The following is a 23,060-nucleotide window of genomic DNA, read 5'->3' as shown; positions in this document are numbered from 1 at the left end:
GACGAGACCAGATATGTTTTGCCTTTGTTGTTTAGGAATGTTAAAAAAGGGGTCTTTAGTTATTTGGACATTCTTCCTCTAGCTGGTTCTCAGGCCTCTGATCATTCCTGCCCGAGTACTCAAATAAACCCGTCTCCGGGCCGTTCCTCAAATAAGCAGAACCGGAGCAGACGATGTACCGGATCCGGCTGTATGAAGAGGAGAGGTGAGTGAGCTGGAGAAGAACCCTGGTCGCTCCAAAGGGGCTCATCCAGCTCTGCCTCCTGGGAACGTAAAATGCTGTGTTGATGACGTCATTCCCGACGTTCCCCTGTGGACCGGCAGGCATGGCTGACGCTCTCCGGCGGTCAGGTTCCCGTCTCACTCCAAAAACTCCAGAACTAAACTCAGGAGCTCACCAGAGCAAATCTCAGAGGGGAGGTCAGTGGAAACATTCATCATCCAGACAGGGGTTCTAAGGTAGGGTCCGGGGACCCCAGGGTGACCAGTTTTATATCACTTTGATTGGAATGCCTCACACCTTCAGGTCATTTCTGGCCTTTTTCCTCATCTAAAAATACAAACAAAAAATAGCAACAAAGATTTTCCAATCGACAAAATGAACTTTACTGCCTCGTATTTGTGTCAGGTCAGGTTTATTAGTGTGGCACCAAACCCCAACCAAAGTTCTGTCCTGACTCTGTCCAAGTAGAGCAGGTCCAGCACCTCCCTCCTTCAATGAACCTCCACCCAACAATTCTCCATCAGCAGCACATCCTGCAACAGCAGCCACCAGAACCTTCCTTTACCAGCAGGAAGGTGGAGCAGATCCAGGATCAGTGGGGACACGTCTGCTTTGACTGGGTGAAGTCACATCCAAACACATGTATTTTACACACACACACACACACATATATATACTGTATATGTATAGCCAGTATTTATATTTTGACTCGATGGCGGCTGGGAGACCGGCTTCAGGTGTGTGCCGTTTGTACGTTTTGGCTCTCTTGAATTTTTCTCTGTGAAAACGAGCAGGAGGAAAACCCACTGACGGAACCGGGAACCGACCCGGTTCAGGTGTGAGAGCACCTTGATGGTAGATATTATATATGTTCAATTAGGACATCTGGCACCCGACAGATGGAGGCTCAGCGGGTTGAGGAGGTGAACACTGGAACGCCGAATGTGCACTGGAGGACATCCTGGCAGCCTTTGTCAGACGCCTGGTGGTCGCAACTGCGATGAAACGTTTTACTGACTTCCCCTCAGATGGACACTCATCCAACGTCCAATCTTCAGATTTAAGGAAACAAGGGAGAAGTTCGGCCATTCCAGACGAAAAGGTGGCAGCACATTTGAGAACAAAATGTCTTATATGACTTCTTGGACGCTGAAGGCCACAGCGTCGAGGGCGAGGGGGTGGAGGGAGATCAGGAATCTCCATCAGAGCAGGAGAAAGGGTCTTTGTCCAGCTCACATCTTGACTCCTGATGTGGCGCCGCCAGCAGCAGCAGCTGCCTGCACGGTAGCCAGGCGTCATTTTGAGCCGCAGCTCATTCACAGTCACTGCCAGCGAGCAGCTACCGAGGCTAAGCTGGCCCTCGTAGCTCATGAGACTCTCTCGCTCTGGTCAGGAGGGCCACTTTTTTGGCCACCGGGTCTGAATGTCTTTGTGACGTGATGGTCAAGAAGTGACGGCCTCAGACCAGCTGACACCGAAGAGTGAGACCCTCCCTCCGGTTCCTGGTTCAGCTCCACCCCCAGACAGCACCACACCTGGACCTCAGGGTTACCCACCAGGGAAAACATGAGGATTCGATCAGTCTGTGAGGAACTAGGATGGAGGGCAGGAAGGAAGGTGCTCCATGACAGCACCGCCAGGCCGGGCTGGACCCGTCGTGGAGGCCGGCTAACCAGGAATGTACAGCATTTCTGCACGTAGTCTGGAGTTATGCAAACTATTATATTTAGTCGATAAATTTAGAGAAGAAAATGGCAAACACAGATTAGAATAGTTTATGACTACAAACAACAAATAGTGACAGACTGGATATTTGAATCCAACGAACTACTTTAATCATCAAGAGTCACGATGATTACATTTGCAGACTTTCCAAGGCGTAGCAAGCAACACCTCCAAGATTTTAGTTTTCTCAAGTTCAGCCCTCAGATGTGTTTGTATCAGTGAGCAGACGTCCATCGTGGTCGGAGAAAACAGAGACAGCTGAAGCCTTGAGGTCATGTGACCCTGGTGTAGTTCCTTCCTAGGCTAACGTTAGCTTAGCACTGCTAACGTAAAATCCAGGCTTCCAGCATCATCAGAGGGTTCGTTAGTGAAGATGATCTTGATGAACTGAACTAGTTAGCTTAGCTTAGCCTTCCCCGCTAGCGGAGCTCATGTCTGACGTCATCTCAGCTTCAACTTTGACCGAGGGAGCCGGTGGTGAACCTCATCGCGATCCACCATGTCAAGACTCGAACGTCAGTCTGGCCACGCCCCCAGCCGGCGGAGACCACAGGGATGCCGTATCCGCTTCCAGGTTCTCTTCACCAGTGAGCCAGCACCCACGGGCCTCATCATCAACAGCAGCCCGCGCCGAGCCGCCCAGCCTGGACCCACGTCACCAACTCGTCCCGAGACCTCCCGCCAGCTGGGGCGCCTCTGTAGGAGTCAAACATGTCAGCTGCTCCTCCAGCCAGCCAGCACCACCTACAGGTCCAGAGTGGGCATTACTCTGCTGCTTCACACAGGCGGCCAAAAGTTAATGACAACTTTAGCAGTGAGAGAACAACTCTGAGTTTGGTTCCAAATTTGATTTTAATTTAAAAAAATTAAATGAACAGTACATTTCTTTAATTATCTGAACAGCAAGTAGAACTCACGACAGAGCAAAGCAGAAAGCAGAGAACACGTTTCTAATAGACATCTTCAGCTCACCTTCCTGTGAATACCAGAGAACTCAAGTACAAGTCAAAAGGCACACGCAACATCCAGATATACGGGATCGACGCAGAACAAGCAACTAGGACTTTAATGACCAATATTCACACTAAAGGTTCTCTTAGCAGAGCGCTCCACTAGCTAGTGAGTTATTGACAGGTCGAAAGGTCATTGACACCTCACGTATGCAACAAAATGACTTTAGTGGGGAAAACCTATTAATTCTGTGTATTCATGTAAGAAAATCAGATCCCCTGGGTTCTACACGCATGTAGCGAGCAACCCACCGACAGCCAACGCCAGCTACTTGAATTCAAATGCAACAGGGCCACTAAAAACACTCACAGCCTCCAGTTCAACTCACTTCAATAGAAAAGCTTCTCATTAAAAGTCGGGAATGAAAGTAAAAGTAGGAGAGAACAGATGCTGAGAACGCCAACAGAAAAAAGGAACACTTCTTCGAGTGTAAGAGCACAGTTTGGTGCGGCTTCCAACCCTTCTTTCAAAAATAGAACATTTCTCTTGCTTTCAGGAATAAATAGAAAACAATGACACCCCCCCCCCCCAAAACAACAACAACAACAACAACAATCTGCTCCAGCCGGGACATTTTCAGATTGAAGGGTGAAAAAGTTATGTAGAAAAAAAAAGTGACAGCACACAATCAACAATAAACCTACATGAACACTTATCACATGCATGTGCAATCAAGTCACACACACACACACACACACACACACACACACACACACACAGTGGCTACTTGATTGATTTCACCACACGCTGACAAGCTGACAGTGCAAATTTTTCGACGGCTGCAGAGAACTAAATTAAGAGCGAAACTAGAAGGACAAACATTTTGTACATTTCTTAAATTAATTCGGTTTGGGGGAAGTTTTCTGTTTCACGGTTGGATGAGGTTGGAATGAAGCTCCAGAGGAAACGGGGACACGTGTCTGAAGTCCTTAAAAGATTAAAAAAATGACCCTTCCACAACTTTGGTGAAGATGAATGTAGTTTTCTGCCTTCTTCATTTTAACCCTTCATCAAACACATTTTAAAATAAGAAGAGGTCAACGACAGGAAACCCTCTGGAGCACCGTGCTCGTCGGCGTGAATGGAGACATAATTACAATCCAGAACAAATATTAGGAGCCAAAACTTGATTCTGGCTCTTCTAAAGGCAGCAATCTTGACTGGGAACATTTAGTTTGGACTTGAACGCAGACGCGGGTCAATCCAGTCAGCTGACTACAGTGCATCAGGAAGGTGTTCTTCACCTACAGGGTTATTACGAATGACCTCTGACCTGCTGCGGCAGGGCGGGGCGGGTCACTCTGGTCCACTACACCTGTGCCGTGTGACATGTGTTCTCTCCAATGTGGGTGAATTCTCTGGGGAAATGCGTTCACAGGAACCTTTCCCCTCCCAGCCGGTGAGGCTAGCCGAGCGTTAGCGATGCCACTCAGCTGCTACGCCGCCTCACGGCCCTTTGGGTCCGTCAGAGTTCTCAAAGACTCAGAAGATTCCTGAACTTGAATCCAGTCACAGGATATGGAAGGATATTGAACAGTCCGTTTACTGGATAGAAGGAGGTACAGAGTTCTGCTCCTGCTGCTTTGTTTCTTGTCTCTTCTTCACCATTCGGCGTCGCCGATGGCTTTGGAGAACACATAGTCTCTCCCGTTCAGGTTCATGATCCCGTCCTTCAGGTGGAACTTCCATTTGTTCTTACTTCTGTGAATCTGACGAGTCAAAAGAAAGCAGTGAGTGAGGGACACACGGATGTCGTTTCAGCTTTCAGTGGACAACAACATTCGTGTCTTTAGTACACGTGTACGCACACACACACACACACACACACACACACACAAGCCTGTGTGGCCTTGCTGACAGTTTTGGGGAGTTAGTATCAGGCCAAACTGTCGTAATTTCATTTGAGGGTTAAAAACTGTCAATCATTGTAAGACGTCTCCTTTTCTTGCTTCTCCACTTCCTGAATGTCCGGAGGTAGGTTAGGCTGTTACATTATTACAACTATTTTGATATGATTCATCATTTCAGTGTTTTCATTGCAGAAAATGTCTCAACATTTGCTGGCTGCAGCCCTTCAATGTCTGGGTTGGTTGCTCTTTGTACTGACGACAGCGCATGACAGCCACTGGAGCTGTGGGTCCTGAGGGGAGCGGACCTCTCTGAGTTGACACATCCTCTAACATGGAGAGCATCGGATGCTGGGCCTCAGTTCCAACATGAACTCAAGATGAGGTTTCATTTATGAAGCTACAGCAAAGTACATATTTTATTTGACTGTCGGGAATCACAAGCCCTGAGATGCTGCAATAAATTCCCCTCATTTTCAAATCAGCTCTACTGCGTCGGATGAGTCCCGTTCCTCTGTACTTCTAGGAGACGCAGCACCTGACCTGCCTGCTTCCTGGTCCTCTGAGACCAGCTCAGTCTTACCTTGTCGTACTGACACACCACCACATTCTCGGTGTCAAACAGCTCCTGGTCCTCCTCGTCACTGACATCATCACCACTGTTCAGTGGCTCCTGAGCACAACAACAACAACAACAAGTTACAAGGTCTTGTTTTCACCCTCAGCTGCATGTGACTGCCGTTTCTTTGGTTCGGCCCCAGGTTCAGCAGCAAAAGTAACCGGGTCTAGATGACGAATGCTGTGTTTCCCCTGAGTTCTCTACTATGGGGGTTTGGTGGTGGTTTTCATAAAACGATTTTTAAAAAATGTAAAAAAAGAAAAGAATTCATTGTAATTAAATAATGAAGTTTACCTGCTGCAGACTCGACTGTCTACTGACTTCTCTACTTTTTTTATTGTTTCCTTTCTTGCCAGGATCAGTCCAGCACAGCTGTGGTGACTGGACCTGTGCTGCCTGTGAGGGGGCGGGGCTACAGCAGGTGAGCTACAGCTCTGTGCTCTGATTGGACCAGCAGCAGGTGAGCTCCTGTGGCTGCTACTGGCAGCTGAGCTAATGTAGCGTCCTCGCCACTGCTCCTACGCTGAGCTTGGGTGAGTATAAAAACTCAGGTATTTTCACCTGCGTGTTCTCCCCGACCCTGTCTCTGTCTGTCCATGCGTGTGCGTGTGTGTGTGTGTGTGTGTGTCCTCACTAAACAGACAACAGGAGAGTGTAACTGTGATGATGCAGAGTGAAATGAAACGCCTTCATGTTTGTTAGCGCCACAACATCAACCTGATTCTTGGTGAGAGAACGAGGTCTGGCCCTGCTCTAGGATCAGTGGCCTGATGGGGCTTCTGATGTCACGTGCTGCTACATAGACAATAAACACCGCTACCTTGACTTTCAGGGGGGCGCCCCCCCAATATAAGAGCAAGGAAACACTGACTAATGACAGAAGCATACTTCCTGTCCTTTCATGATGAGGACAGTAACGCTGTGTGCTCTCCTCACCTCCTCCACCTGCCCATCTTCTCCTGCATCCTTGTCTTTCTCCTCCTCCTCATCTTCATCATACTCCTCTTCCTCATCCTCATCCTCTTCGGAGGAAGTGTCTCCAGTTCCGTCCACCTGCAGCATCATGGGAGGCTGCTGGGCCTGAGGCTGGGCTTGAGCCTGGGGCTGGGCCTGCTGCTGGGCTTGTGGTGGGGCCTGTGGGGCAGCTGCCACCTGGGCCTGCTGGGCCTGCTGGACCTGCTGGACCAGAGCTGCTGGGGCAGCTTGACCAGGCTGAGGTGCCATCGTGGCTGCTGCCTGCATCACCTTAACGGAGGAGGTACACAAACAAGAAGTTACTGGTCAAGTTCAGACACCAGAACCTTTCAGGCCTGCAAGTGACCTCTAGACAATCCAGACATTATGAGATTGACCCTTAACATCTGACATTGCGTGTTCAACAAAAACAGCAAAGGGGTGTGTGTACTGTAAATGAACACTCGTTAGCTTAGCTGCTAACAAGCTGGTTCGATTGGCCCTAAGAATGTTAAACAGTAAACTTGTATCTGCAAAATGTCACAAGCAACAAGGCCTTACATGAAGGACAACAGTGATGGAGCGCTGACCTGTGTGTTGCCCTGTACTTTGTTTCCAGAGGCTAAAACAATCTGTTGGGGCTGGATGATGACCCCTGTTTGCTGAGGGAGGCCTCCCTGCAGGGGACTCAGGACCTGGACACAGTCACGGAGGATTCATGAGCAAAGGTTTCACTGTGGCTCTCATGTATTCAGGTATAGAAGGCAGATCAGCCTGAGAGGCCACTGAGAGCAGCTGCACACAGCTGTCCTTGAACGCTGACTGACAGACTCTACACGTTCAGCATCACACAAGAGGTCCCGCCGACCTGTTGACGAGGGTGACAGGTCAGCACATGTGATTACAAGGCAATTACAACTCGGGCATTGTGGTAATCCAGTAACCTTTTAGGGTAGAGCAGGGTAGTTTTTTTATAGAAGCAATTATTTACAAAGCTTAACATTTCATACGGAGAGATTAAGTGACCATGGTGATATTGTGATTTTCTGTCAGATATTTTCAGGATTTATTATTATTATATTTGTCCACTTACAGAAGTGTTAAGACACTCACCGTCTTGCCTCGTTAGAGAACTCCATGGTCACTGTGTTTGGCAGGAGTTGTGTCACCAGGCTCCAACTGTATACATCAAATGTGAGCCTTTGGCAGCAACGTGAGCTGTGCCCTTAACAGTGTCATCAGCATACAGAGAGCCTCCCCTCCATCACACAGATGGGAGATCATTGGTGTACAAGCTGAATAACAACTGTCCAAGAACAGAGCCTTGAGGCACTCCCACTGAGCAGGCGTTTGATGACGAAATGTTACTAATGTGGCCACAGTAGGTGCCACCTGACAAATAACCCAAAGGCCAAATGACTACCACAGTACTTCTGGAGTAACTACATCAATGCTTCGCTGTGGACGCTCTGGTGAAGTGGAGCCAGTGCACCTTCTGCCAGATGAATACCCGCTGGCCTGGTTACAACCACCACACACCCAAGGTGCCTGGGGTGACCATAGGGTAACCGAACCACACACCTGACAGTGCCTGGATCAACCACTGAGACATGTTTCAGGGCCGAGAATGGATGGAGGCATGTGTAGCGTTACCAACAGTAACCTAAATCAAATCCAATGGTTTGGTTATAGAGCTTGATGGAATTTTGGGTATCAAATGTGAAATACACCGATGATTGGATTTCTTGTTTGAGTCATTTTGAAATAATTCATTATGAACTAATTCATTATGGATTCTGATGCACAAGTTTCTGTAGTTAATAAGCCGGTCACCACCAGCGATGCACTACCCTGCAGGCACGCAACAAGTGGTGACAAAGGAACCTCAGTTTGTCATTAAAAGTCCAATTAAACGAACAGAAGCACTGATGTATACAGTGGACTGGCTACAAAAACGAAAGAAATTCAAACTGACTTACATATCCAAGCTAAAACACAAAAACACAATTAAAGACCTAATGCAGGACAGAGAATACGAAACCAAGGTGCAGAGTACAGCTGCTACAAAAGTCTGCCATCACCCTGCAACGAGGCAAAAGATGCCCACAAACTTCTGTTGGAACTCTCCTGCCCAAAAGAACAAGAAAAACAGATATGGTTCAAAGTGGGGTCACATGGCTCAGAGGTAGAGGGGCCATCCAGCAACCCAAGAGTCGCTGGTTTGATCCCCACTTCCCCTGCTGACCATGTCCAAGTGTCCTTGAGCAAGATACTGAACCCCTAACTGCTCCTGATGGCCCTGTGATGGACTGGTGACCCGTCCAGGGTGAACCCCGCCTCTCACCCAGTGACAGCTGGGATAGGCTCCACCCCCCACCCTTAACAGATAAGCAGTATAGAAAATGGACGGATGGATAACTGTAGAGTATAAAGGAATGTATTGATAATGTGAATAAATGTTTATCTAATGCAGAAGTTCCCAAACCTGAAGAACATATTAATGAGGATGGCAATGAGAGTGAAATAAAAGCAGCTGACAGCATTTTGGAGGTTGAAACTGTTTCCAGTAAACAATAAAGTTAGAAAGGCAAACACTCAAGTTGGAAAAGCTGTGTCAGCTCAAACTCCAGCAGCAAATACTCGGGTACATCAGTGCGCATTCAAGCAGAGGCTGAGCAAGCAGCACTTCTCGCTCACGCTGCAGCCTTAAAGGAGGAGCAGGGTCTGGAAGAGCAAGCAGAGCTACTGAGGAGTAGAAAGGAGCAACTGCAGATTGACATAGAAATGCCAGCAGGTGCTGCGAAACGAACAGTGTAACCATCCTCCAGCTGTCAACTCTCTCAAATACACAATCAGATGGAATGGAATCATACTTTGAAAGAGGAGCAAGTTAAAGGACAAGGCTTATACTTTAATCCAGGTTCTAAACCATTTCATCCAACACTACACAACCTGCAGAAGAAGCCGCAATACCAGACAACTAAAAAGGCAAGACAAAAATTAAACGGAAAAACAGGAATGACCAAGTCGACCTCTCTTGTACCCTCACAGGTAGCTAGAAAAATTCAAATGGTTCAGTTTCAAACATCTGTTCAAGGATATTAACCCATTTGTGCCCAATTTTTTTCCGGAGTGTTAGGGTAGCGTTAATGAATACAATGTTATCAGTTGTGTCCCCTAGGATCAGGATTTTTTTTTTTTCCCCATTTTGTACCTTGCCTTGAAGAAAATAGCATTTTTAGGACTGGCAACTATAGTTGCAAGTGGGCAAATAGCTTGTCAATAGATCATAATGGATATAAATCAACCCAGAAAGGTTGTGATCGGTCAGCTGATCGTGATTGATTCCTCCTGTACAAAACCACTGAGAACCACACTGGGACGCTGACCAAGTCCTGTTTCCACCAGGCCTGTATGGTTTCCTGCGTATGGTTCCAGCTGATGAACAAATCCAGAGGAGGATGCCAAGCTTTATATTTTATACCCAAAATGAATGGGCTTCCCTCCAAGTAACTGTTTTTAGCCATGTCTTCCAAAATACTAAATCCTCATTTAGCATGTTGTATGATTGGGAAGGCTTTGCTGATGACATTCATTTGATCAAACAGGGGGCGCACCTTGAAGAACAGGTCAGCTGTGATGCTCATGTCATCGACTACATGAACAGATGACATCAAATCTGTTCCTCCGCATGCATCTTTCACAGCAGTGTTGCCAATGTCATCGTCTGGTCAGAACCAGAGAAGACGCCACCTTGGCACAGTGTGGCAACCACAGGTCAATAGAGTACGGTAGAAGGTCAGACTTCGATAAACTTCACAAACTATAGTTGCCGGTGTGGCCAAATGGGTTAAGAAAAATCAGCTCTTTGTGATCAATTGCAAAGGAAAAAACAAACAAAAGCAAAACAAAATTACAAACACAACAACAAACTTTTCATTCAATACCAAGAAGAGAAATTCAAATTCAAATTTTTGAAAGGGATTTTCTGCAGTATAGGACATTAATCATCCCCAGCAGTCTGAGCCTACAGCAGCAGGTCTAAGGGCCAGCCTAAGCAGTCCTGACTATAGGCCTGATCAACAAGGAGGTCTTAAGTCTGCTCTTAAACCTAGAGAGGGGGTCTGGGTCCTGGACTGAAACTGGGAGACGGTTCCACAGGAGGGGAGCCTGATAGCTGAAGGCTCTGGCTCCATTCTACTGTTAGAACTCTAGGAACCAGCAGGAACCCTGCATCCTGGGAGTGAAGGGTTCTAGCTGGATCATAGGGGACTAGGAGCTCTGTCAGGGATGAAGGAGCCTGGTTGTTGAGGACTTTGATGGTAGAAGGAGAATTTTAAATTCTGTTCTGAATCTGACAGGGAGCCATGCAGAGAAGCAGTCCAGGAGAGACCTGGTCTCTGCTACCAGTTCTAGTCAACACGTGGCAGCAGCGTTCTGGACCAGCTGGAGAGTCTTGAGGGACCTGTTAGTCCAGCCTGGTAGGAGGGAGGTGCAGTAATCCAGCCTGGAAGTGACAAAAGCAGGGACTAGTTTTTCTGCATCTTCTTGAGCCAGGATGTGTCTGATCTTAGCGATGTTACGTAGATGGAAGAAGGCGTCCTGGAGGTTTGTTGAATGTGGGAGTTGAAGGGTCCTGGTCAAAGAGAACTGCTAGGTTCCTACGGTGGTGCTGGGGGCCAGGGTGGTGCCAACCAGGGTACCTGTCTCATCAGATCAGGTGGTCCTCAGGTGTTTGGGCCCAGCACAAGAACTTCAGTTTATCAGAGTTTAATAAAGGAAATGATGGTCCTCCATGTTTCCTGTCCTTCAGACAGGCCTCCAGTTCAGTCAGCTGGTTTGTTCCATGTGGATCATTGATGAGTTCAGCTGTCTCTCTCTTCCTCTCCTCCTCCTGTCCTCATACGTGTTACTAACTCCTCTTCTTCTCCCCTCATCCCAGATCCTGGTGCTGCTGGAGGAGGCTCCAGACCTGAAGAGGCTCCAGCTGCCACCCGTAGCTCCACCTGCTCACGTCCCCGTCTGTCCATCAGTCTCTCCTCCTTTCTCTCTCTCTTAATCTCTGTCCCTCTCTTTCCTTCTGTCTCTCTGTCCTCCTCCATTCTCTGTCTTTGTCTCTGTCCTGCTCTCCTGCTCTCTCTCCGTCCCCACTGATCCTGGATCTGCTCCACCTTCCTGCTGGTAAAGGAAGGTTCTGGTGGCTGCTGTTGCAGGATGTGCTGCTGATGGAGAACTGTTGGGTGGAGGTTCATTGAAGGAGGGAGGTGCTGGACCTGCTCTACTTGGACAGAGTCAGGACAGGACTTTGGTTGGGGTTTGGCGCCAGCAGGACAGAGACAAAGACAGACAACTAGTGTCTGACCTAATCTTTGGGGACATGCAAAATCCACCGCTCTTTCAAACGAGCCAAAGTATGAAAACAATAAAATCACAATCAAAGCAAAGACTGACAACCACTTACCACCATTAATGCCCAACATTAAAAAGGACATAAAACGTCCCACCACATTCAACAAAAAGTCAATTTGTCCATGAAGAACATCAGCATTTGTATGTGTTTCTCTCAGCATCATGCACTGATCAGTGTCCATGAGTGGAGAAACAGAGAAATTTAATTTCTGAAGGAGAAGGAAGTTTGTTTCAGCTACGTTGCTGTCAGGCATATAAGCAAGAACTTAAGAAGATATTTGACTGGCAAAGCGTGCAGCCAAACCCATCCCAGTGTTCTTCACTTCCCCGGCAGAAAAAGGAAATCTCAAATCAGACAACAAACTGTGTTCAAAAACACTAGTTTCCAGTTACAGATCATGAGGTTTGGAGATTCTCGAGTGTTGCACGAGAAAAGTACAATTAACTACCAGATGTGTGTTCACGGAAATCATGCAAAGTTCAGTGGCGCTTCACGACTGATATGACGTGCCACATACTCATTGTGTTGCCAAGCATCGAAGTCTTGGATTGAAGAGGAGGTTTGAGAGGAATGAAAAGTTCCACCCTGAATATCCCAACTTCTTCAATGATGTCATCAGGAAAGGGTATGTTAACACATCCCAAGACATCAAGTGGAACAATCTGAGGTTCCAGTGTGGGATATTCCACATATGGAGTGTACCATCTCAAGAAAGGAACTTTAGTGTCGTATTTTTCTGTTGGGCTGAGTTCAGAGGAAAATCTCCTAACACTCGGCTGTTCCAAGGCCCCGACCAGACTGATTCTTTGATAGGGTCCTTACAAGATTCCAACAAGAACTTGTGGCATCAATGGCAGATATGCAGTCCATTTTTCCATCAAGTTAAGGTGACACAAGATGATCAGATGAAGGTGATTTTCAGAGAGGACAACGAGAATGCAGATGACTTCACATCTGTTTGCGTCAGCGAAAGACCGCAGAAGACAACTAGCAAAGAAACTTGCAAAAAGTAACGCTGTTCAAGACTGAAAGGTGCCTCCGATTTTGGAGTCCTTCTGGCAAACCTCATTACATGTCAGATGCCAGCGAGGATCGATATGGAACTGTGACAAACCTTTATTTTTTTGTTTATGTGGTACAAGCCACTTAAGCCAAACCTATCTGGTTTTGGCACTTTATTACTGTGAGAGGTGCATGTGGTTATTTTCTTGAGCAAAACGTACGTAGTTAACCTAGATGTTGTCACATTGTTGTATGAGCTTAGTCATTACATCTAGTACATATGGTCGGGTTAATGTATATCTGGGGTAGAAGAGTTTTGTTTTGTGAGTCCACTGAGGGGGGGGGGGGGGGGAGCTTGAGTTTTAAGAAGCTTCAGAATGAATTCATCACCTGATGTCTTAGAACCTCGTCACATGCATGTCTTAAGTTTGTTGGTAATGTCACAAATTGATCCCTTATGTTAGTAGTTATGTGCAATTGCAGCAGAAAGAACTGGTAGCCTTTAGCGTCAGCTATATTTGGGGGGGAAATGTTAGCTGATGCCAAACACCATCATAAGCAGAGTGACCACAGAGGTCACATGACCGTAAATGAAGCCTTGAGGCTTAGTCTTTGCATCAAGGTTTTTTGATTCAATCGAGTTACGTGAGGAATCACCGCCATGGCATCTAACCTCAAAGTGTACATCAAGTGGGATTTATCTTTTGACAAGCAAGCTTCTCACATCAAGGTTTGTCATTAATCAGTTTGATGAGGCAATGAAGGCCAGTGACCATCAACCAATTCTGGGAACGTGGGCCAGTAAATCAGGTTCCAGCTCGTTGTTCACGCTGTATAGTAACTTGAGCTGTGTGCATTACATTGAAAGATAAATAAAAGTTGCCAGTTTACACTCATTTAACAGCTTAAAGTCACTTTGACATCTGTCATTTTTGTTGTACTACCATTTTTTTCAATCTTGTATTTTGGCTGATGCATCGCGTGACTTTTGCGCTCCACAGGAACAAAATAGAGGCTCAAATGTGATTGGTTAAAGCTACTCTAACAGAAAACAGAAGCTTCCCAGTCCAGACATTCTCTCCCTTGCCTACAGATTCTGTATTTATATGCAAAATCTCTTTATAGAGATTGGGCCAGTGATAACGTGTTTAACTGCATGAATTTAATGGTCACACTGGTAACAGACATGTGGCTCTAAACATCAGGGGTCAGTGAATGACTTAAAGCATCAGTGTTCTCATGATTTGCTTTATGTTTTCCTCATTGCTTTATTTTCCTTCAGTCAAAGGTGTTGTTCCATGGGTTGGTTATTCCACTGCTGCAGCGCCAGATGACCCACAGCTTTGCAGCCAAACAGCCTCATGAAGAGGCGGGATGAGCTGCCGGTGATCCATCCTTATGACGAAGATTCATGCACCTCTAGCTTCAACAGAAAACCCCTTCCACCTTCATTCATCAAATCTGGTTGTTGTGCGGTAGCCAATTGGGGTAAGGTGGGGGGTGTACCTGCTGTATGACGGGGGCTTGCACAGCTCCTGGCTGCATCTGCTGCTGCAGGAGGATCTGCTGCTGGGGCTGCTGGAAGATGTACTGGGCCCCATTGGGAGCGCGGACCACCTGCAGGATCTGACCTGAGACCCCATAGAGCACAATAGGTGTGAGTAAATAAGCATCCAGCTCCTGCAGCTAATGGAGCAGACAATGTTTCCCCTGAATATTTCGTTGCAGGAGCATTCTGGCACTTAAGTATGTGTGCAGAAAGACTGAATGGTTTACCTTGGCCCGTGATGAACTGTGGGTATGGGGTGACCCCTGTAGGCAAAGCCAGGGTTGCTGTTGTCGCTGCTGCACTCTAGAGGAAGAGGATAGTACATGCATCAAATAGAGTCTGGCTTAGATTCACACGAGACTCCCTTCCCCATCAGGCTGATCATCTATTTGCAAGACAAGATTTTTCCCATTTAAGTAAATACCACAAAAAAATTACACAAATGTAAGATGAGACGATAATTGTTGATGACAAGAGCCAGACAGGCAGTGTACTGCACTTATTCAGATTCTGCTGGTTAGTTTAATTTTATATGATTTATATTTCATCCACTTACCATCCCTGTAGCACTCATGTGCTGTAGAATCTTAGAATCCGGAACAATGACTTGCTGCTGGGGAGCTGTGGGGAAAAACAGGTTGCTGTCATACTGGTCGAAGCACTTTGAAGGTACGCTATCCTGCTCTGAAATAACATTTTGGGAACAAGGAAAAGTTGCTGGGAGAAGGTGGGGTGACATTTGCAGAGTGGCTCGTGCTCATACCACATGGGGGGAACTGTCTTGTGTCACAAAGTGCTTGCTGGTGTTGTGCCTGCAGCCACCACGCCATTCTCCTATGCCACATCAATCTTGCTGCCTCTCTCAGGTAACGCTCTCTAACCATGGCCTCAAATACTACAAAATAATATAGCAGTCAATGATAGGGCAGAATGGTCTAACACTTCAAGGGTTCAACAAACACCTGAGCTTTGACATCTTCATTCTGGGAACCAAAACTAACCAACCGTGAGTTGGGGTTCTATCCTCTCCCTCTGTCTACCTCCCTGACAAACCCTGGGACTCTGCTGGACATGATTTCCAATGATGTGTGGAAATCCTCCATGTTGTTCATTCTGATCAGCGCAATGGCAGCTAGGGCAGCACAATTGACCTAAATGTAACTGACATATGCCTAACTTCTCTATTTAAGCACCGGGGCGGCAAAATATTACGTCAAGGCCAATTGTGTCAGGGTGCAGGATAAAATGAACACATCATCACATCAGCAGGATTAAACATGTATATTCAATCTAGGATCCTGATTTACTCAAGACTCCCACAATTCTATGCAGTAAATATGAGTTTTAGGGACTTTTCGAGATATTTTGGTAATGAGGAAAAACTTAAATTTTCTATGTTGTTTTTTTCATATATTCAGAATATGAATATCATAAATGTGAGTTATCCAAATATCTGTAAGCAATGGATATTAAATAGGCGTAACAAATCAGACAGCTATAAATCCAACTTAGTACATTCCCAACTTGTGTCAAAATGCCATTTCAAATTAAAGTTTATGGTGCTGTAGAGATCCTGCCCACACAACTGATTCTACTGACTAATACTGTGAATCACATCATCAACATCAGTCAAAATAATCAATTAGATCATTTAGAATATAGTGCAGCCCTGATGAAGTTTGTGCGAATCTTGTTTTTTTTACTCAAGATTTATTCACGTTGTCATAACACTTATTGAGTGTCCTGCACTAGAAATCTTGTTCTGTTTAGATGAGACAAACTTCATTGATCCATGATGAGAAAATCCATGCTAGAGCGATTAAATGTACAGGTGGGAAGGAAAAGTGGGTTAGTGACAAATTGGAAAACAGATTTGAATAAAAATACATAAAATGAAATATACTTGATGACTGGATGGCACCACCCTGGCCCCCAGCACCACCGTAGGAACCTAGCAGTTCTCTTTGACCAGGACCCTTTAACTCCCACATTCAACAAACCTCCAGGACGCCTTCTTCCATCTACGTAACATCGCTAAGATCAGACACATCCTGGCTCAAGAAGATGCAGAAGAACTAGTCCCTGCTTTTGTCACTTCCAGGCTGGATTACTGCACCTCCCTCCTACCAGGCTGGACTAAGAAGTCCCTAAAGACTCTCCAGCTGGTCCAGAACGCTGCTGCCACGTGTTGACTAGAACTGGTAGCAGAGACCAGGTCTCTCCTGGACTGCTTCTCTGCATGGCTCCCTGTCAGATTCAGAACAGAATTTAAAATTCTCCTTCTACCATCAAAGTCCTCAACAACCAGGCTCCTTCATCCCTGACAGAGCTCCTAGTCCCCTATGATCCAGCTAGAACCCTTCACTCCCAGGATGCAGGGTTCCTGCTGGTTCCTAGAGTTCTAACAGTAGAATGGAGCCACAGCCTTCAGCTAGCAGGCTCCCCTCCTGTGGAACCGTCTCCCAGTTTCAGTCCAGGACCCAGACCCCCTCTCTAGGTTTAAGAGCAGACTTAAGACCTCCTTGTTGATCAGGCTTATAGTCAGGACTGCTTAGGCTGGCCCTTAGATCTGCTGCTGTAGGCTCAGACTGCTGGGATCTCCCATGATGCACTGGGCTTCTCTCTCCTCCTCCTGTCCTCAGACGTGTTACTAACTCCTCTTCTTCTCCCCTCATCCCAGATCCTGGTGCTGCTGGAGGAGGCTCCAGACCTGAAGAGGCTCCAGCTGCCACCCGTAGCTCCACCTGCTCACGTCCCCGTCTGTCCATCAGTCTCTCCTCCTTTCTCTCTCTTTATCTCTGTCCCTCTCTTTCCTTCTGTCTCTCTGTCTTCCTCCATTCTCTGTCTTTGTCTCTGTCCATCAGTCTCTCCTCCTTTCTCTCTGTCCCTCTCTTTCCTTCTGTCTCGCTGTCTTCCTCCATTCTCTGTCTTTGTCTCTGTCCATCAGTCTCTCCTCCTTTCTCTCTCTCTTTATCTCTGTCCCTCTCTTTCCTTCTGTCTCTGTCTTCCTCCATTCTCTGTCTTTGTCTCTGTCCATCAGTCTCCCCTCCTTTCTCTCTCTCTTTATCTCTGTCCCTCTTTCCTTCTATCTCTCTGTCTTCCTCCATTCTCTGTCTTTGTCTCTGTCCTGCTCTCTCCGTCCCCACTGATCCTGGATCTGCTCCACCTTCCTGCTGGTAAAGGAAGGTTCTGGTGGCTGCTGTTGCAGGATGTGCTGCTGATGGAGAATTGTTGGGTGGAGGTTCATTGAAGGAGGGAGGTGCTGGACCTGCTCCACTTGGACAGAGTCAGGACAGAACTTTGGTTGGGGTTTGGTGACACACAAATAAACCTGACTTGAATTCACACCAAGACTGTGATCACATTTACAGATATAGGAAGAAACATGAAAAGGTACAGATATATATTGTGCAGTATTAAAAGCATACTGAGCCCACCTTGCTGCTGGGGAGGGGGCAGGATGACCTGCTGGGCCTGTGCTGGTTGGGGCACCTGCTGGACTTGGACTTGTTGGACCTGCTGCTGCTGTGCAGCAGCAGCCTGCAGGGCAGCCTGCTCCTCTGTGTGGAACCCGTCCACTGCCTTGGACTGGAGCAGCTTGTTCTCCCATAGCTGAAGCAGCAAACACAAACAGCACTGCTACATGTATCCATATAAGCAGCAGTAGTAACGTATCCTCAGGGAGAAACTGGGTGCTGCTAATTTCCTCCAGTCACTCAGGCCACGATTGCAGGGAGAAAATAATTCACATGTGTAAATGTTAGTAGAGCTCAACAAATACTTGGGAATTTTTCCAGGTCCAATACTGATACCAATAAATAAGTCAAGGTCAATAACTGATACTTTCAGCTGATATTCAGTTGTGACAGTTGTTCAGATTTCAGGGCAAAAACTTAACACAGCTGGCGTTAAATTAACGTGTGTTTGAAGGAATGTTTCTTTATGAACACCACATTTCCCAGGAAGTCCGGGAAGACTAAACTTTGAGCATTGTGGAAAAATTACAATCAACCTTCATACAATCAACCCTAAAACCTATTTTTGGAGGAACTTTTAAGTGTCTGTAGAGCCTGGCAAGTTGTCAGGTAGGTGAAGGCAAAAACAAAATTGCGAAATCACATTTTACGGACTTTAGTCAGACAGATGTTGAAGTGTTTCATCTTCTTCTGGTACATTACAGAGGAAAATATTAAACTTAAAAACACAGCTAGCTGATAAAAAACATGTTGAAAATGTGAAAATGAGCAAATATCTAAGTGGGTGATCCTGAACAATTAGATGAGTAAACCACATAAAAGCCTGGATGCAGCTCCCTGAGGACATGAAGGAGCTGCGAGGTGACGCCCGTCTGGAGTGGCGTTGGTCAGTTACCGTCTTCAGCTCCAGCAGCACTTGCTCATCCACGCCCTCGTCCAGGAACAGTTCCCTCACCTCGTTGATCACATCTTCTATCACCGACTTGTACAGTTTAGGCTAGGAGGAAGCCAGAAGAGGAAACACTTTGATTAGACAGACAACTTATACAAGTGTGTGTATAACTGAAGAACCTTATGCAGTCTCACATCCCTGTTGTTATAACTTTGATACAGACCAATGTTTAAGGTAAAATACATTTAGAGAGAGAGTGGCATGAACACATTAATGCACTGTCTCACATCACTGCTTTGATGTCTAGCCGTTGCTGTGACAGCAGGTTCCAATTCTTATATAATGAACCAAGTGTGCTCTCACACTCCCTACCAGAACTCCTTCATGTGTAAATCTGTGATTAAAATCGGGTTCATTAGAGATTTAAGTCAGAATCAGAGAATTCAGGCAGATTCATGTCAAAAGGAATGACTGTCAGATTCAGTTCAAGGTGTGATGCAAGTTTGGTGTGAAACCAGCATTTCAAGTGTCAACACTGATCCTCTGTCTGGACGAAGGAGACCTGGATGATACAACTTGGAGAGTTGGTGAACAGACATTTTTGGACAGTTGAGCTGTTGTTAGCCATCCATCTCCACGAGCCTCTATCTTCAGACACAAGGCTGGCTCGTCCTGCATTCTGGAGTCACAGAAGTGACGCAGGAGGAAAAACACCTTAGTGAAAGTGAGACGTCTGGTAGTGAATGCTCGAAAAGCAATATATACTTCCTGGATATCACTTTAATCTCAACATTTGGACCCAGATCAGAATGATGAGAATCAGGAAAATACATGAACCAGAATATAAAGGCAGTGGGCTTTGTTTCAAGCCAGCACCCAGGACGCTGTGACAACCACAAGCCTGTAGTTCCAGCCCTCCAACAGCAGCCAGGCTGGCCACGTCTCAAGTCTTCCTGCTTCATTACAACAACATGACAAAACAGCTCTAATAAAAAATCTGAAATGTAAATGTGTTTTTTACAATGAAAAGTAAGAATACTGCAGTCATATCTGGCGTGTGGAGTTCTCTCAACGGATCCATACAGTACACACCAAGTGACCGAGCCACTACAGTGGTGGTGCTAACGTTTATCCTTCATGCCCCACGTCACGCACGGTTGTTTATCAACGACCTGCTACGTGACCCTCGGGATACCGCGGTGCTCACGGGGAACTAGCCATGAGACCCTGCACGGACGATACCCAGGCCGGCCACCGAGCTGCTCTGTCCCTGCTGCCCGAAGCGCGGACCCGGACTCGGTGCCTCCCTCCCGCCCCTCGGTCTGTCTGCTCCGCCACTATTTAAAGCGATCTGGTGTTTATATGTAGAGCCGGTGACGTAGCGTCGGGAAGCACCTTCCCATCCCGGGCAGTCTATATTAGAGAGCCAAGATGGCGGTATAAAACCCGCCGCGGCGAGGAGGAGGGCCAGAAGCGGCGCGAGGGGGGACGTGGAAGCCATTTTGCTGAGCGGCAGACCAGCAGTTCCACAACCCCGCTCTCAGTGCGCTTTATAGGGCCCCTTTTCACTGAAATGGCCTGTAAATGTCCCGCTTTGACTCAACAGTGTGGTCTGGTCGGTGTGGAGCCGGTCTGGCTGGTCCGCCGAGTGGCGGAGGCGGTGTGGGGAAGCTCGCCGTCCTCGGCTCGTGGAATGGTGGACCGTGATGACACACTCGGCTCAACTTCCCTTCCACAGTTTAACCTCCCGACACAGAGACTAGACTCGGTCGCCGTGGATGTGTCGAGGTGCTTCGCGTACATCTGTAACATTACCGGGATGCGAAGTTGCCTCGGTTCGACTATCCGCCTGGTCCGCGCGAGCGACCTACGAACGCCATGTTGGGAACAATCACACGGTTCCATTATTCTAGGAAGAACTGTAAGAACCGAGTATCGACTTACTGCAGACATGAGACTCGACCAGACACCCCCACACGCGGGTAGATCTCCTGACCGGGTCCGCGCCTGAACACCAGCTGCTATTAACCGCGCTGACGCACGTTAGTAACGGCTGCCGCCGGCAGTGGACCACAACTAGCGCGAGGCTCTGTGTAAGATGGCCGTTAAATTGGACCTGGTTTCAGTTTTATTGGAGAAAACCGTGAAGTGCTTGTAAGAATAAATTCATGTAACTGCATCAAGAGAAACCAGACGGTGGACAGCGTCCCAGCAACTTTACCCCCGTTCCCCCGCTGACAATCCTCCACCTTGATCCTTACCACTGGGTTCGAGTTAGCCGAGCTCGCCATTATACGCGTAGCGTAACAACCACGCGGAAATAGGCGGGAAACAGAGCCAAAAATGACCAAAAAAACGGTTAAAACAACTGGGAGCGGTATGTTAAAACAGCCGGCATCACTCTTGTAAATAAAACACAGTTTCTGCGGTCTTATTTACAATCCCGGGCTGCGACTCCCCAGCCGTCCTCCTCCGACGATGTCCCGCTTTATATACTGAGCATGGAGCTGCGAGTGCGCGAGACATAGGGCAGGGTCAAGCCGCGCGTAACGCGAGATTTAGTCATCAGGACATCGGGTGCTGGGAAATGTAGTTTTGTTTGCAAGGGGTGACTCCCGGCGCGCAGATGGCGTGAGCAGTTTTTTTTATTTGTAGGTAATGAATTCTAATAAAATATTTGAGGACAGAAAACAACACAAGTTAGGATTTTCTGTTTGTTTATGGTTCGTCTGGTGTATCGTGATTTGCAGGTCCAGTTCGGACCAGAATTGACGAGTTCACACGCAGACGTGTACGTCTCCCCTTGCTTTCACGTCACTGCTTGGTTGTACTTTCATTCGTTGGTTTTAGAGGTTTTGTGTTGCATAGTCATCGGGGACTTTAAAAGAAACCTGTAGATAAGATGTGTTATTCTTATTACTTTAACGAACATAAGAAATTTAAACTGTTTTCTTCACAAATGCTTTTGTCAATTACTCATCAATTTATCCTTTGATATTGTAGCTTTGTACCTCTCAAAGTTGTAACTGTTGCCAAATCCGTGCAGTTCAGACTTTCAGAAAAAATGTGCTTTGTTTGACATGGACTCATGTGAACGTCTGACTTAAGACTATCACTCATACAATTTTATTTTAAACAGTAAGAAGAGGATACATGACAAGTGCTGACTGAATGAGATCAGGTTATAGCATCATAGGAGAGCCAATGAAGTCAATCACTGATCGATGACTTTTATATTAGAGCCCCACTTAATCGGTACCTGACGTTTTCATGCAGTACTAGAATATTGCCACTAGAGGGCGATCACGCTACATGACGAAAGCTGACCACGCTCGCTAACGCGCTCCTCTCCCCACACACACTCGCACGTGCACACACGTATGCAAGTATTTTACACCCAACCCAACAAAGAGGGCTGTAGGTGCAGTTCTGGACGAGCCGTGTCCACAGCACACACCTCCCCTCCCCACTGGGGGAAGGCTTCTAAAAAAACAATAAATCTTTGCAATAGACGAGAGCTGCCAGGAGAACGCTTCCTCCACTTCTGTCTCCATGGAAACTTGCCTGGCTGGTCATTCTCTGGATATGGATGTTACAGGCCGGGATCTCTCTGCATCTGCTTCCTCTGAGCCGAAGCCCTGATAGCGCCACACTCACTGAGGGCAGACGAGCGGAGACTTGAGGGCCCTGGAATTTACTCGTCTGATGGAAAACAGGGAAGTGAGGAGGAGGAAGACGATTGTGTCCATTAAGTGCCATTCAGACCAAGAGATTATAAATAAACCGTTATCGGAGGCTTGTCGTCACAGTAACTGAGTTGTATGATGCCACTAAAGATCTAGACACACACACACACACACACACAAAACACCACATCTTCTTTGCTTCAGTTGCATAGCAACAGAGGACTGCTAGCTGCAGTTGTGTTGGTGGTGGGAGCGTGCAGCACAGGGAGGCACTGGCTCCAGATTAAGCCTGTCTCAGCTTCAATTATGAATGGGCTTCCACTGCCACACAGCTCCAAAATGGCACCACTCAGATTGATAAGGCACTGAGGAAATTCTCCTGCTTCGTTCCCTGAAGGGAAACACTGAGTTTGACTTTAATCAGAAGTATTGAACTTAAATGATTCGAGGAAGTAAATGAATAATTAACTGTTGGAAGAGGCATGCTCATGATAAGCCCGTTGTTGACGGGAATATGTGAGGTTAATGATTGGGGTCAGTCTTAAGAGCAAGTTAAAGAGTCTCACCCAGCGAGCACTTTACCAGTAAATGAAGCGAGCTGCGCTCTCTCCAAAGTCTTTGCTATATTCAGTGAAGAGGTTTGACAGGAAGTTAGTTCAGTTTGAA

At 46.9% G+C, this 23,060-nt stretch overlaps 1 protein-coding gene across 3 annotated transcripts; it reads right to left on the bottom strand.

Annotated features, from left to right (window-relative positions):
- Positions 1-2,767: 2,767 nt before the first annotated feature.
- On the bottom strand, positions 2,768-21,210 carry gtf2a1 (general transcription factor IIA, 1). 3 transcript variants are annotated; one of them, XM_086188824.1, is made up of 11 exons: positions 20,970-21,210; positions 18,712-18,813; positions 17,778-17,952; positions 15,104-15,235; positions 14,897-14,961; positions 14,568-14,643; positions 14,298-14,422; positions 6,970-7,074; positions 6,362-6,670; positions 5,390-5,479; positions 2,768-4,668 (listed from the first exon to the last, which is right to left on the bottom strand). In XM_086188824.1, the coding sequence occupies exons 1-11, from the start codon at positions 20,997-20,999 to the stop codon at positions 4,561-4,563; spliced, it is 1,317 nt and encodes a 438-aa protein (XP_086044950.1). In that variant the 5' UTR covers positions 21,000-21,210; the 3' UTR covers positions 2,768-4,560. The 3 variants fall into 3 exon arrangements, with proteins under 3 accessions (XP_086044950.1, XP_086044951.1, XP_086044952.1); XM_086188825.1 differs by lacking the exon at positions 20,970-21,210 and adding an exon at positions 20,653-20,772; XM_086188826.1 differs by lacking the exon at positions 15,104-15,235.
- Positions 21,211-23,060: the final 1,850 nt, after the last annotated feature.

Source organism: Aulostomus chinensis, chromosome 20 (assembly GCF_037954235.1).
Source record: "Aulostomus chinensis isolate RoL2024-O1b breed Wild chromosome 20, RoL_Achi_v1.0, whole genome shotgun sequence".
In the NCBI taxonomy this organism is placed as follows: Eukaryota; Metazoa; Chordata; class Actinopteri; order Syngnathiformes; family Aulostomidae; genus Aulostomus; species Aulostomus chinensis.
Note: the sequence above shows the minus strand (reverse complement) of the source record. Positions and strands in the feature narration are given on the sequence as shown.